The 15,947-nt window shown below is 36.1% G+C and overlaps 1 protein-coding gene across 1 annotated transcript in view; it reads right to left on the minus strand.

The window, feature by feature from the left end:
* The window catches only part of LOC111154952 (RNA binding motif single stranded interacting protein 3), a gene marked incomplete at its 3' end in the record, with an annotated part of 1,272,548 nt that overhangs the window by 164,999 nt on the left and 1,091,602 nt on the right, over positions 1-15,947 (minus strand). The window contains exon 8 of the mRNA XM_022514916.1: positions 13,523-13,602. Within this exon, the coding sequence (XP_022370624.1) occupies positions 13,523-13,602 (80 nt within the window). The remainder of the gene's footprint in view (positions 1-13,522; positions 13,603-15,947) is intronic.

The raw sequence follows: 15,947 nt of genomic DNA on the forward strand, positions 1-15,947 counted from the left end.
CCTTGTAGGTCAAAATATAGCAGCTGTCCACAAATGGTTTGAGACTGGAGGGTGGTCTTTACCCATTGAAAACGGAGGTTTACCTGTGTACCAGATAATGCCCATTGATGATTGTAGTTCATGGATTTCTACAGTTAAATTATATTTCCAGCCTAGAGGGTAGATGTTGATGAATTAATTTTCATGATGCTAATAGATGCTACTAATAGTGGGGATATCTACCAGCTCCTGCCAGAACTTCTGTAGAGCTGTACAAAAGTTAATTCTGATAACACTTTTGTAGAGGAGGCACTATAAACATCAAATGGAAACACTGGGTTCCATGAGGAACCTGACAAGAAGCTGAATAACTTGCCCAAGTTCAGCAGATCAAGAGACAGAGCCAAACTCAAACCAAGATCTATCTGCCTCCAAAGGAAAAGATGGTGTTCTCAATCGTATGTGCCCTCTCACCAGTACATTCAAAGGAAGAAGAGTATCCCAGCCATGAGGCTCTCATAGAAAGCATAGAATAAGCTGGGCAGATGTTGCAGCAAAGACAAAAAGCACTTCCCTTGAGATGAGAGAAATGAAGAGGTTGTCAATATATGTAAACAAATATTAAATTATGTCTTTTCAAAACAAATTACAGGAGAAATTTTATCTTAATTATTTTTTCATCTAACACATGGATTTAGTGGGTTAAAATCATAATGAGTTACGAAGGATGACTAGAGAATGATTTTCTTTTTTAAAAAAATTTTACTTTACTTTTTAAAATAAATTTAAAATTTCTATTTTTATTTGTTTATTTATTTGTTTATTTATTTGAGAGAGAAAGAGAGTGAGAACAAGAGAGCATGAGTAGGGGAAGAGGAAGAGGGAGAAGCAGACTCCCCACTGAGCAGGGAGCCCAATGCCAGGCTGGATGCCAGGTCCTCTAGATCATGACCTGTGCCAAAGACAGACACTTAACAGACTGAGCCACCCCAGCACCCCTAGAGAATGCTTTTCTAAAATCTTTCACATTAGAAAGATTAGGTTAAAAGAGGTTAACATTAGGTTAAAAGAGGCAATAAGCTTAAGGAAATCATGATTTTCAGACTGTACAATTGAAGACAGTACCATTTCTTAAAAAAAAAATAAAGATTTTATGTGAACACTGAGCATAAACAGTGTTCAATTAGTTACATGTTAGTATTTCCAATACTATAATAACTCTTATTATATTAGCTTTATTATTTACTATACTTAGCAAACCTGGAAGCCTCTATTTGAGATGCAGCCTATCCAGTGACTAGGACTCGATGATACAGTTCAGCTGTAAGGTGAGTGCCATAGGAAATTAGCAGTGACCAAAGAAATGACATAGAATAGCTCTTATTTTTATTTTTTTCTTAGAGAGTGCATGCACACATGCTTCAGCAGGATGAGGAAGGACAAAGGGAGAGGGAGAGAGAGAAACCATGCCCAGTGTTAGACCCATGTCAGGCTCGATCTCATGACCTGAGCCGAAATCATGAGTCAGGCACTAAACGACTGAGCCACCCAGGTGCCCCCAGAATAGCTCTTATAAGAACTCCCATGTCATATCTGTATTTAACCCTGTGGCTCATAGATACTAGTCTTCCTAACCTTCCTAAATTCTGGCAGACTCACATGACACTCACAAATTACAGTCCCATTCCCACAATCTCAGCATAACATACATGCTGTGTATATATACAGTTGCAATAAAATATTCACATATCCTGTCGAACTATATTCTATATTATATTTGCTAATGAAATGATAATGTGGATGTTCAGAAAAATAAGCACTGTTACTGTACTTGAAAAAACAAAACAAACCTTCCCGATAGTTTAAGGTATCTGCCTGTTTATTTCCAAAACAAACAAACAAACAAACAAAAAACTACAGTAATATAACTTGTATGATAGTAATTTTTTTAAATTCTTCCACCTAAAGTAATTTTCTAGAACACATCTAGGTTTTCAAAATAAGATCAGAAAGATGAGAGGATATTTTAAACCTCATCTTTACCCTGGCTACCTTCCTTAATTCTTCTAATTCTGAGGAGATAAAAGAGCTTGATTCTGAAATTCTGCTCTATATCAGTGGCATTCAAAGTTATTGTGTTTGTTGGTTTGACTGCTTTTTTGTCTCAGAAACTCTTTACACTCTTAAAAATTACTGAACACCCCAAAGAGCTTCTGTTTACACAGGTTGTATCTAATATTTACCATTTCAAAATTTATTTTAAAATAACAATAATAAACTCATCATATGATAACTGACAAGTTTTTATTTTAAAAAATTCAAAAACAAAATAAATAAAGACAAGAATGGCCTTGTCTCAGATTTTTGCAAATCCTTGTAATTTCAGGTTTAATAGAAGACAGCTGGACTTTCATATCTGCTTCTGCATTCAATCTGTTGACATATCACACATCATGTAGCTTCTGGGAAACTCTACTCCACACTCATGAGAGAATCAGAGTCAAAAAGGCAAATAATGTTTCAGTATTAGGAAAATGTTTTGGTCTTGTAGACCACTGGAAAGGAACACCATAGGTCTTTGGGACCACAGTTTGGCTCAAACAATCCATGCCATCTTAAAGTGATTGCGTATAAAATAGGTTAGTTTCAATATTTGGCTTTAATGTTTTTATATTTTAAGAACAAGGGTATTAAGGCGCCATTATCTTTTACATTGGTACAATTTTGATTCTTTTGAATGGACCTTTATAAAGGTATATTATGATTAGTAAAATCATATTAACAACCAGTGGTCTCCTTACTCACAGGACATATGATTGTAATTCTGTCTACCCTTGCAAATGTATTATCAGTAGGCAAAATGTCCATGCTTTTTCCAGAGAAGTCCATTACTTATGAATAGCTGCTACCTTACTTAGAGTGTGTCTAGTGGGCCTATCTTCTGGAAAGTCTGGGAAGCTTTGGAGATAGTGTAAGTCATACTCTGGTGTTCTCTCCAGGAGCGAAAGAACTGAGGTAGAGATACTCTACTACCAGTCAAGCATTGCTTAAGGGCTGCCTAACCAGAAGACTGTAAATTCCTAGGTACTTCTGATTCTCACTGCATGTAGGAAATGGGCTCCTAGAACCAGAAGGCAGTCCACTTAGAAAAAGAGTGGGGTGCTGGCTGAAGGACATTCACTAAGCACCCTGGGAAGGCTAACACCTGCTCCAATAACAAACAACTAGAAATCAACTTAAATTGTTGGCTCTATTTACTTTAAGTCATTTTGGTGACTCAGTACAACTGTTTAATAAAACTTCTGGTCCAAAATAAGTCAAGAGAAAAAGGTTATGTTTTCACATTAACAGCTTCCCAATCTTACTGTAGGTCTGCAATACAACTTTGGCTGAGAAACACATTTTTCGTAAATGTATTTCACTGAAAGTCTTTTTAGTGGTTTAAATAACAAGGATTATCTATATATTTTTGTTAACCCATAATAAGAATCCAGTCACTTCCCTGGATTTTTACTTGTGTCTCACAACTAAGTTTTCTTATGGGACTCAATCATTAACAGCTTCAAGATACTCTTTATTTTGGGGGAGAATGAGTTGGAGTAGAAGCACCATCTATGCTTTAGATATAATTATCTAAAACTTACAGCTGATATCAACTATATAACTCTATGATCTCTTCTAAGCTATAATAATCTTTCAATAACAAGAACTCTTGAAACCAAGTATTCAGGTTGAGACCTAAGAGACACATATTTGTTTGAATTTAGATTTACAACTGATTTTTTTTGGCATATTTTTGGAACCAGATGGTTTGAATTAATATTTGATTTCTTTGGGTCAAAATAATGTACTCTGAGATCTAAGCACCCACCCCCAAAGACTCTCTTTTAAGATGTCCAACAGTCTTCCATTCTAATATATCCTTATAAGAAGTTACAAATAAATTTTAAAGTCAAAATAATTAACAAGATAGTTTTTTTTTCCTGTTTAACATATAAGCAACCCAACTATAGGCCAGAAGTACTACACAGATCCCACTGGTCTACAATCATGATGTCAACAGGGCTGAGTTCCTTTACAAAAGCTTTAGGGGAGAATCCAATTCCTTGTCTTTTCAGCTTCCAGAGGCCACCCACATTCCTTCATTTTCAAGGCCAACAATGTGGACCAAGTCCTTCTCATATTGTATCGCTCTGATCTCTTCTCCCCTTTGCTTCCACTTTTTTTTTTTTAAGACTTTATTATTTATTTGACAGAGAGAGAGAGAGAGAGAGGGAACAGCAGGGGGAAGGGCAGAGGAAAAAGCAGACTCCACTGAGCAGGGAGCCTGATGTGGGACTCAATCCCAGCACCCAGGACCCCCAGGCAGAAGGCAGCTGCTTAATTGACTGAGCCATCCAGAGGCCCTGATCGCTTATACTTTTAAGGACCCTTGTGATGACATGGGGCTCACCTAGATAATCCAGAATAATTACACTGCTTTAAGGTCAGTTTAACAGAAAGCTTAATTCTTCTTGGCCATAGTAACTAACATTTTAACAGGTAGTGGGGAGTAAACAGAGATATTTGGGGAGAGGGAACATTATTCTGTATTTCACAAGTAGTTATTTACTTATTTGACAAATATTTATCTGTGAGAGGCATTGGTTAGACACTTCAAACATAAAGAACAAGGTGCAATCCTTGCATTGAGAGAGTTCATAGGCTAATTGTTTAAGGGTAAAGGGAAAGACAAATATCAAAGTCCCTTTGCAGAAAAATGTATAATCTAATAGGATGAATGTGCCTTTGAAATATATAAAAAATATAAAATATAAAAAATATATAAAGACTGAAAATATCATAAGCATATCATAAGCATATTAATTTCCTATGAAGGATTTTTTTTTCTGGCAAATAACTAAAATAACAGTTAATGAACTGATTCACCATTTAGAGGCTTAAAGAGCTAAGAATCAGAGGAAACAGTATAAAGATAAACAAATGATACCTTGTTCAGATCTTGCCTAATGAGTGTTTTCATTTATCTTCCTCTCAAAATATTTTCTTAAATTTTGCAGACTTCTCATTCTAAAAATTAGATTGTAAATAATGTGTTATGGGCATGACAGGCTTCTGGATGGGACCACAGTGGCAAGCATTTAATTCAGGATACCATCCATTTATCCAAAATTTGTTTAAAACACATTTTTTAAATCAACACTATTAAATGAGATTCTAGATTTAGAAATGGACTTAATTATTCAGAGCCATAGAATATGGCTTGTGTCTTAATTGGCCTTAGGCCTTTTTGCTTGCTAATAGGACTCATTCCGATGGACACCAAATGGCTTAACTACTCATTAGGGGTGCCGACAGAAGGCAAAGCCCAACATCATCTCAGAAATAAAATTAAAGTTTTATAATTTATTTTGTAAGCTTTTACTGTGAAATCGTCAATGCAGAAATTTTTGAAGACCGGAATGGATTATTTTAGAAGGAATAGATGGAGATGGTTTGTGATTCCAGAGATAGAAAACCTCTTTATCCTTCCTCTCTATTCCATGAAATTACAATTGCTTTTAAAAAATCAGGTTCTGGAGCCAGGTGGCAACTTCAGACAAATTCTGCTACCACTCATTGGTGCTTATACATAATTACAGAAAATACATGGCCAGTAAAGCATATTGACCATATCATATTAGATTTAGATTTTCTAAATACTATATTATAGTAGAAATAATAAGCCAATGTAGTACTTCCTCTAGGCAGGGTGAAGCAACATTATGCCAAAGGGACAAAAGCATAGAATAAGAGCTCTTTTTTTCTGCCTATTCTCAAGATACTCATTTTTTTTTAATGTGAAGAAGAGCAAAAAGAAAAAGGGGGCACGGCATCTGGGTGGCTCAGAGGGTTAAGCCTCTGCTTCAGCTCAGGTCATGGTCTTGGAGTCCTGGGATGGAGCCCCCCATCGGGCTCTCTGCTCAGTGCCTGCCTCTGCCTACTTTGATCTCTCTCTCTCTGTGTGTCAAATAAATAAATAAAATCTTTTAAAAAAATAAACAAAAGTGGGAAGAGTGATTCTTCTCACTTCTTTAAAAAATAATAATAAAAATAAAAATAATTTAAAAAAAAAGAAAGAAAAAGAAAAAAGGGGCAAAAGGCCAGCATGGTAACAGTGCCTAACTGGATCCAGCGGCAGAAAGTTCAGACCAAGACCTAATTTCAATTTAACTTAGGCATTTGCTATGTCAGAACACAGAATTCCTCATTGCACTGCCCAAAGATGAGTTCTTTAAAGAAATAACATTTGAGTGCCAGGATAACACCTGGAAAGAAGTCTAGGGGGGGAAAAAAGCTTTTCAAAAAATAACTAGAATCTTTCTCAAAGTAAGTTTCCTTTTCTTGTGAATATTTAGTGTTCTCTCTGTATATTTAGCTATACACATATGAATCTTTGCAAACTATTAAGAATAAATTTGAAGATTTATCTCAATGTTTTCTTCCAAGTTTGTTGATGCACAGGAATTTTGTATCAACCATATACTCTCAGGAAGTTCATTAGGACAAATATAAGTAGGAAGGTGATTCAGTTCAAAGGAGTACACATCAATTCCGAAAAACGTTAAGAATCTACAGAGTTGAGCAATAGTTCTTGAAGTAGGGAAACTGGAAAAACAAAAACAAAAGCAAACACGAAAACAAAGCCTGGTTTAGAAAACTCAGAATCAAATAAATAAACAAAAAATCACCTCAGCACTGCTTACATTTTCCCACCTGCTCCTATAAAGATTAAAACTTCAGAGAAAATCAAGGGAAGTATCAGATTGAGTAAAGAAATCTCCAGTGTTGTTCAAAACTTCCAACATTCTAATCCAAAGTCTCCAAATGTCCTGCTAAAAATCACTTCCATTCCTCTTAAGCCAACTACAGCCATTCCCACTTTAGACCTCATTATCAACATCTACCACTCCACATTCATCCAGGACCAAAACCTCATAAGTCCCTTTCTCTGTGGCCATAATTTTCTGTACTTACATCCCACCTTCACTTCGCTGCTGGCATTATGACTATTCCCCAGTTTTCCCTTCCCTCCCCAATTTCAACAACCATCCACCTCTTTATGTCCTTACTTGTTCTAAGGTTAGCCATGTCACTGGTGGCATTTTTGTCTTTATCTTCTTCCATACTTCTCTTGCCAAATTCAAACTCTGACTACCGTGTATCTACTACCACTAATATTAATCTTTATCATCCCAAATATGCAGTTCATAAGTGCTGCTGTTAAAAAAAAAAAAGTCACAAAAGCAATGTATTTGGTCTATGATATTCACTTCGCCATGTTAGCTGGGTCTGCTTTCCTCTATGGTCAGAAGTTTTAAATCAAAACAAAGTTACCCATCACGATTCTGGGAACACCCACCTTAAATCTGAGTTTCCCCAAATCAGAGCTTGGGATAAGGTAGTTTAATTGGGAGCTGATGCCAGGAAGCAGATATTATAGAAAGGGAAAAGAAGGGCAGGGAAGAAGGAAAAGCCAATAAAAGGTGCCTTCCCGAGCTTGTTTTACTACTGTCGACAATCCTCTGAGGAATCTTGTCGAATGTGACTCCGAATTCTCTCTCCAAAGAATGAGAAGCTCAATTTTATCCATTGACTTCAATATTGCGTTAATTGAGGGTCATCCCTAGAAGTGATAACTCTCCCAGAGTTTGCAGAAAACCCATGCTGGATTGGGTGAGCTTTTATAGATTTTGCTCTGAGGGAGAAAAGTAGAGAGATTCAGATGCTCCAGATGGGTACTTCCAGGATGAACAGAGCCTGCCTACTTCATCTGCAGCTGTAATCAGGTAGGAGGGAGGAGGTAGCATGTGGCACACAACCCATTCCAATCATTTCTAACCTCCTGAAGATATAATCCCCTCTACCTTCTCTGTCAGGCTTCTCATTTTCCAGATTTAGAAATTTAATTATCTTGGTCTCCTTTCCCCCGCCTCTAATCAGAAACTAACTCATATTTTTCACAGTATCAACTGTGGCTCCACAGGAAGTTTGAGAAATAATTGACCTAGCCCATGTCCATAGAATTCACACAGATTCTAAGACTCTATTGACTACAAGATTGCCAGGTTACTCCGTGAAGTTCACTAATAACATTCCAACAGTGTTTCATCATGAAGCAACATGTATTTGGTACCTCGAAATAATCAAGAAGGCATAAGTAACATTAAAAATGAGAGACTTCACAGAAATAGCTCCTAAATATTGCAAAAATCCTCTTATTAATGAGAAATCTAAAGTAACACTCAGTCAGGGATTGTAGTGTTTACCAAGTTTCTTATGCAAATGATGTTTTAGTTTCCCAAAGATGAGAAGCTCAGGGTTAGGCAATGCCTCAACCAAGTAAAACCATTAAAAAATATACTTTTGCTAAGCTGTATACCATAACACTTTTCTATTTGTTTCTTTATACTCAACAACAACATTTGTTACATTTGTGGACTTAATAGACAGGTATCACTGGGGAAACACTGATTGTGAGGGACCGCAACACTGTCCACTGATAAGAATTTGTATACTATTGCCAAACATTCAGAATTTTGTACCATGTCTTTAATTGAATATAAATGTCATTTAAGTACTTTGCTGATCTTTTACTCTGGGAAAAGTTCGAATGTAAACAACATTTCTTTTCATGTTCTTTAAAGAATTACCAGACTTTAAATATTTTTCCTTGCATACTCCCACAAAATATAATATATATCCCACAATCATACACATTTTTATTTACATAAACACACTATAGAAAGATTATATGTCAAAGCATCAACAAGGCACAAAATTTTATTCTATCTGTTAGAAAAATATGATTCCTCTATCACTCACTTAGTTGTCTAAATTGCTGTTGATCACAGATTTGTTAAAATTAAAAACATCTCAAAATTTGGTGAGCTCGGGGCGCCTGGGTGGCTCAGTGGGTTAAAGCCGCTGCCTTCGGCTCAGGTCATGATCCCAGGGTCCTGGGATGGAGCCCCGCGTCGGGCTCTCTGCTCCGCAGGGAGCCTGCTTCCTCCCCTCTCTCTCTCTGCCTGCCTCTCTGCCTACTTGTGATCTCTGTCTGTCAAATAAATAAATAAAATTAAAAAAAAATTTGGTGAGCTCTTTCCCTACACTTCCCTACTTTTTTGAAGTTCAACTGGGATTAGATATAATTACCTCAAGAGAAAGAAAATCATACTACAAGTGGGTTATTCCATTTTATTCTGGAAAGACTGCTCCATTGATAGGAAAATGTGTTTACAGGCAGAAGTCTAGTTTGGAGCAAAATGTGATTTATTTTTCTACAAACTAGCCTGCACGATCCATTCATCAATACACGTCCTTATACATGGAAGCCTTTTCTACACGGTACATCGCTCTGCTCCGGGGGCTCTTTGGAAGTGAACCTTTCAAGTTCATGCCCTACAGATCCCTGAAGTGTCTGGGAACTTACCCTTTGCTTCTGCCAGAGGTTTGAAAATGAAATGCTTTGGGGCTGTACAACATTGCTGTGCAATTCAATATGGGACAATGAAATGTCTGGGGTTAGGCAGGCAAGCAACTAATGATCCTTCATTTTGTCCAGAAAACATCAAGATCGATATGTAGGACATGCAACATTTATGGAACACTGTGTTTTCTTTTCCCTCTAAGAGAGGGAGAAAATACTAGATGATGGCTTTCTGCAGATGGCTACATGATTGACGCTGGCCTCTCCTTCCCACCTGCTAGTAGAAACATAGCTGCCCGATCCTATATCATATATACCAGAATTCAAATAACTTTATTTTTTTGGCATGTATATTTGAGCTTCATTGATCCAGGTAACCAAAATCTGGGGACAGTGTTACAACCCAAAGTGAAAAGAACTAGTTCTGGAGGCTCTAATACACATTAACAATCCATGATATATTCTTAAAATTAGATCTTTTATATGAACAAAAAGGAGGAGCCCAAGAAAGCATGAACCAAAAGAAGATATCTACAAAGTTTCCTTCCAACTCACATCATCTGTCAGCAGGAATCAAGATTAAATACCACCCTGAATCTTTTTTAATGAATAAATTGTTGCTAGGCTAACAAATTGGAATGGAAGCAACAACTTAAATGTGGTCAATGTTACACATCCTTGTAAATATCCTTAACTATAATGTATTTTGAATTTGAAATTCAAAGCAATGCCAAAGTTTTGGGTTGAATTAGATCTTTTTCTAATTCTTGTATAGAGATGACATGGTAGGGGATTTGGGAACTAGATGATCATCTCAGGGAAATAATTATCTTTGCATCTCCTTTAAGAGAAATCATTTGTCAAAAGTGACAGAAACCAAAATGGCACTGTATTTGCCCAGTGACATGTGCACATTTCCCCCAAGTCATCCCTAAATGGAGAAATAAAGAATGCAAATTTGATACCAATTGTCCCCTACTTGCTTAGAGTAAGATAAAAGCAGGGTCTAGTGTAAGAAGATGATTGACTTAACATGCAATCTTTTCTAAAGCTTACAGCTTGAGACTCTCTGGTCATTATTGGATCATTGTGAGGCCATCAAATGCATGACCTTAAAACATTATATTGAAACAATCAATGTGATTTCCAAAAAATTGCAAACTTCTGAATTCAAAGATGCTGAATCATGATAATATAGAACACTGAAATTTTTATAATTTTTTGAATTCTATTTTAATTGTAGGGGGCTCAGATCAATTATTGTGGTTTTAATTAGTATACCCACAAGCAAGGATATATATTTCTAAAGCTACATTAGGATTGAAAAAGTTAAGAAGCTGGTCATTTCTTTTGAAAATATCAAAGGAATCACTTCCAATTTGCTATTAGGACCTATAGTGATATCCCACTTGCAATCTTCAACTTGGAGTAGAAAATTGGATTAAGAAATGAGTATTTGAAACATTTCAATCAACTACAGTAAATAAGCAGAGAGGACCAATAAGGGCAAACAACATACACTCATATTTGATCATACCCATTCTGATTTTGTGAATCAGCCTAATGAGGGCATTTTACTACTGGACTTAACCAAAATACCCACATTTTGCATTATAGCCTGTTTTATTCTGTATCAAAATTCAATATTAAAGATTAAATACTTTCTGTTAACATTTGAAACTTTTACTAAACTGTTTGACTTCCACTGCATAAATAAGCAAATTCAAGTAATAATGATGATCAATATTGTGTATTTAATTTTACTACATTGAGTGCAAAGCTCAGAAGCATAAACTTGTATCTCTTAAGAGTTTTATAACTGGGCATAATTATTTTGCCTCTTGTGTTCCCATGAGATAAAAGTGAGTGAAAAACTCATAACCAGGTTCTTGCTATTCACAATGTTTCCATTGGGTGTAGCTATGATATTAGACAGGTTGATATCACAGCCTGTGTTTTCAGGAAGAATGCCCAGACATTTGGGGATTTATAGGGACTTTCTTTGTCTTTAGCATTAAATTGTATTAGTCAGCTATGTTCTGTGGGGGAAAACCAAATAGTACAGTTTCAAATCAAGTCCAGAAGGATTTCAATGTCTTTTTATGAAAATGAAGAAACCTAAAAAAAAAAAACCCTGAGAGGTATTTTAACTTGAATCAACAATAATTTCTACATAATTTGTTCATTCTTAATTTTTTTATATATAACCATCTAATTCACACCCAGTTTGGATGCCTTCTATATAGAAGGCATCCACTGGATAAAATGGGATAAATAAGGGGAGAATCCTCTAACAATTCAACCCCTTTATTCAATGATAGGTCTGAGCAGAGTGTCTTAAAGTGTCTTTTATGCTAAAAGAAAAAAAAAAAATAAGTATTTCTCCTAAAATTCAAGGGCAGCTTACATGCTGAGATGAAAACTGCTAACTCTTCTTAACAACACCATATGTCTCCAATTGGATCATAATGCAGTCAGTTCTCAAGGGAACGTTGCGTATGGAAGCTAACCAAATTGAGGCACAGGCGTCAATGTCTGTGTGCTCTCTGATTAACCAGGAGATGCTACTTTGGATTTTCCAGATCATCTAAGTGAGCGTCTGAAGGGCCTTTCTCCTTTCCCAACACCCTCCCCAGATGAACTGAGTCCTAAAAGGACCCTGACACCTCTACATTAATATTTCTCTTTTTGTTCAGATTTCCTCTTCTATATAGCCTCAATACATTTTAAGGAACTGAAATATCCAGCCCCTGAACTCTCTAACCATGTGTTTTAAATAGCAGACACATTGCATAGCAAACACAATGGAAGTCCAGCTTTAAAGAATCAAAAGGAAAATATAAGACTGAAGAAGTCACTTTTTTCCCCTGAGAGTCACTGAAAATGAAAGAGCAACCAATAAACCAAGATGGATTAGTCAGACATTTCTTTATCCACTCATTATAATTCTTCCTTTTTAGCACTCCATTCAATCTCAGATATTTTTATTCATGAGTAAGATATATTTTTAAATCTACTCACTTAATATTAAACCCTTGCCATATATACTACTACCAGATTAATAGCAAGTTGAGGCATTACAGCTTAAGTCCATACACATGTGATATATTCAATTCTTTATGTTGAATGTAATTTTTAATAGTAGAAAGTTATATCATCTTATGATGTGTATAAAAGCTTAAGGATTTTGCCTTGGGAAATGTGAAATGTCCTCGGAGAGTCAAGATTGGTGCTTCTCAAACTGTTTCTAATGAGTAGACAGTTTACAAAAAAAAAAAAAAAAAAAGAAAGAAAAGAAAAAATCAATATGTCAGGTACTGATATTTTTAAAAAATATATAAAATTATGCATTCAGATTTCATGGTAACATAAAATTGCTACAAAAGTTTCTAAATGCAGAAAAAAAATTCTAAAAGCTTCTTCTCACTCTCTGTACTCTTCTTGTGATGGACTGGTAAGAAATGTTTGGAAACTTGCATCAATCAGTGTATTTCACTGTGACTATCACTGTTTAGAGAAATCAAGGGGCACCTGGGTGACTCAGTTGGTTAAGCAACTGCCTTCAGCTCAGGTCATGATCCTGGAGTCCTGGGATGGAGTCCCACATCAGGCTCCCAGCTCCATGGGGAGTCTGCTTCTCCCTCTGACCTCTCCTCTCCTGCTCTCTCACTCTGTCTCTCTCTCTCTCTCTCGCTCTCTCATAAATAAATAAAATTAAAAAAAAAGAAATTTATTAAAAAAATAAATAAATAAATGGAAATCAAGATACCAACGTTAATGACAGGAGTCATGAATTCCTTCACTTGAAATGAATTTTAAACTATTCTTTGCTATTTCTCTTCCAATTCACTTCAGGCAATCAGTAGCAGAGAGTCAAAAGAAAGGCCAAAGAATCATCAAGAAGATTTTGGTTATTTTGAGAAAGATGAGTTGCTACATATTATTTAAAAAGACACAATTACAAAAGCAACATTTTTGTTCCCAGTGACCAACCGAGGCCTTTACCATGTACTCATTTAAACAATAGCAACAAACCTAGATATAACTGAATGATTACTTAATGGCATTTCTTACCTGGGATGCCTGGTGGTGTTTTCAGATATTTTCCATTAAAATGTTGAATGACCACTTCACATTTTTCAGTAGACTCCATTCTGGAAAAAGAGGTAAACAGGGGATCATATACTTATTCATAAGGTCATGCATATTCAGGAAAAGTAAATAAAAATGAAAAGAAAAATAGGAAAACCACAGAAAAGCTTGATTTCAGAATTCCACAAGACTTGTCAACTGTTGCCATGACCACCATGATCAGAATATCACGAATTCACCACTGCTGAGAGTATGTAGTATTTACCGCATTGGAAGTTGCCTATATGGACAGTTCTGTGCTGATTCCTCTCCCAGAAGAAATACTGAGGCATTATCTTATTTAATCCACCAAACAATATCTGGCATTTGAAAGTGCTCAATAAATACCTGTTGAACATCTGAATTAGCAAAGTTGAAAGGTAGGTCTTGTTGCTCTTTGGATCGAGGGCTGTGAGGCTTAATATAACAGTGTTGTCATCAATACCTCAACAATTTTATTGAAAACCCACTGGGTGAAGATACAAAAGGGAATATATTTGGGGTCCCAAATATGAGAGAAGAACATAAATACATAAACCTCAAGTCCTGAACTTTCTTCCCTTTGAATTTTTGAAATCCTTTCGTTTTTCATACTAGACATCTGTATTCCTAAACTAGGTTTCTTGGGCCAAATTTTGGCATCTCACTTGCAAGCTAATGAATGAACATTTTGAACTATACCATCGTAATGTCAACATTGGCACTGTCGCCCTATCCTAAGTAGTCTAGTATTGGCAACATTTTCTGAATAATTAACTATAGCGGGGCTTTATTATTTTATAACATTGGCTGGGGAAGATAAAAATTAAAGGGCTGATTCCGATGAAAGGAAATTAAGTCCCCCAAACAGTACACTAGAGGCAAATACAAATTTAAAAAAACAGCTCACACACATATGAAAGAATGTGTACGAAACGTGTGAAATTTGTCTAAAAGGCAAAGTATAATTTTGGATTTTCTGCTGTGTTATTAATATGAGCTTCCTTGGAATGGAATCTTTTAACTCAAGTTATAAAACTTTCCTACACCTAAGTCTTAAGTGTGTTTTCAGGAGCCTATTACATGCACAGGAAATAAGATAAGGGAAAATATGTAAACAAATGCCAAATAAGTTAAACATTTATTACAGCTACAGGAATTCAAATGTGAGAGGAATTCCAGAAACCAGGGAAACACTGAGAAGTAGGCACAGGACGCCAGAAGGGCCCTTAGAGAAGTCATTAGGGCAGGGGACTGACCTGACCCTGTGTCCTTTGAGAGGTGGGTGAGGAGAGCAGAATACTGTGCTTGTGTGGAAGGTTTACAGGGTTTGGAGGTACTCTTGAAGGTAAGCTGAGAGATGCAGATCAGGCCACCTGAATTATCAGGTTAAGAAATTCAAGATGGTATCAGGAGCATGTTCCAAGGGGGGCGGGGCATCATTATTTTCTGACTCGATTAAAAAAAAAAAACTATCTTCTCTGATGTACATTTCTATGAGGCATGGGATGGAGGCACATTTTTTTGTATAGAGATACAGATAAATGGCAAATCTCTACCTACCCAGTAAAACTGAGACCAGTGCAGAACAAGGGAGCCACAGATTTAGAATAAGTCTGGTGGCTTAAAATCTGTTGGCACCATCGTGAAATTCTTCATGATTTTCTAACAAGGGGTCCTGTATTTTTAACTTGCACTGGGTTCCACTAATTACGTCACTGTCCTGCTATGACAAGAAAGTGTAGGAACCCAACAGGTTATTATTCATTTATCAGATGGCTCAATGGATTCACATAGGTGTTATTTTGAAGAACATGCAAAGAATGAATTGATTTTATGTCCAAATGTGGGGGAGAAAAAAAACAACCAAACCTCTTTGAGCTTAATAACATACAATTTTAATAAATATAAATAAAAACAAAGAGCATTTCGTTCACTGCTTAATCACAAGGGCCTGCAAATGAAAAGATATTTGGGTAAGAAACGCAAGATGAACCTTTCTCCATTCCAAACACCGAGGAATAGCAAAGTACAACTTTCTTAACTCCTTTGAGTTTTTCTTTCTGTGGAATCTTTTACAATAGTCTTCCAACCTGTTGTTATTATTATTATTACTTTTTTTTTTTGAAGTAAGAAACTTACATTTCTAGGAACAAAAGAATTCTAATTCTGTTCTTTCTGTCTTCCCACAGGATCTATTATCTATCGTCTCTTAGGGACAATAACCTTCCCTCCTATCAGAGACATGAATGGGAGAGGAAATGTAAGCCCTTAATTACTACAGATGTTACTTTATGGAATTTTTATTCCAGGAGAGCTACAGAATGAAAAGCTTATGCCCCAGAGCCCCCTCCTTGTTCAATCTCTCTCTGGATACTCATCTAGATAA

This window comes from Enhydra lutris, unplaced genomic scaffold (assembly GCF_002288905.1).
Source record: "Enhydra lutris kenyoni isolate GAN:26980312 unplaced genomic scaffold, ASM228890v2 scaffoldscaffold39, whole genome shotgun sequence".
In the NCBI taxonomy this organism is placed as follows: Eukaryota; Metazoa; Chordata; class Mammalia; order Carnivora; family Mustelidae; genus Enhydra; species Enhydra lutris.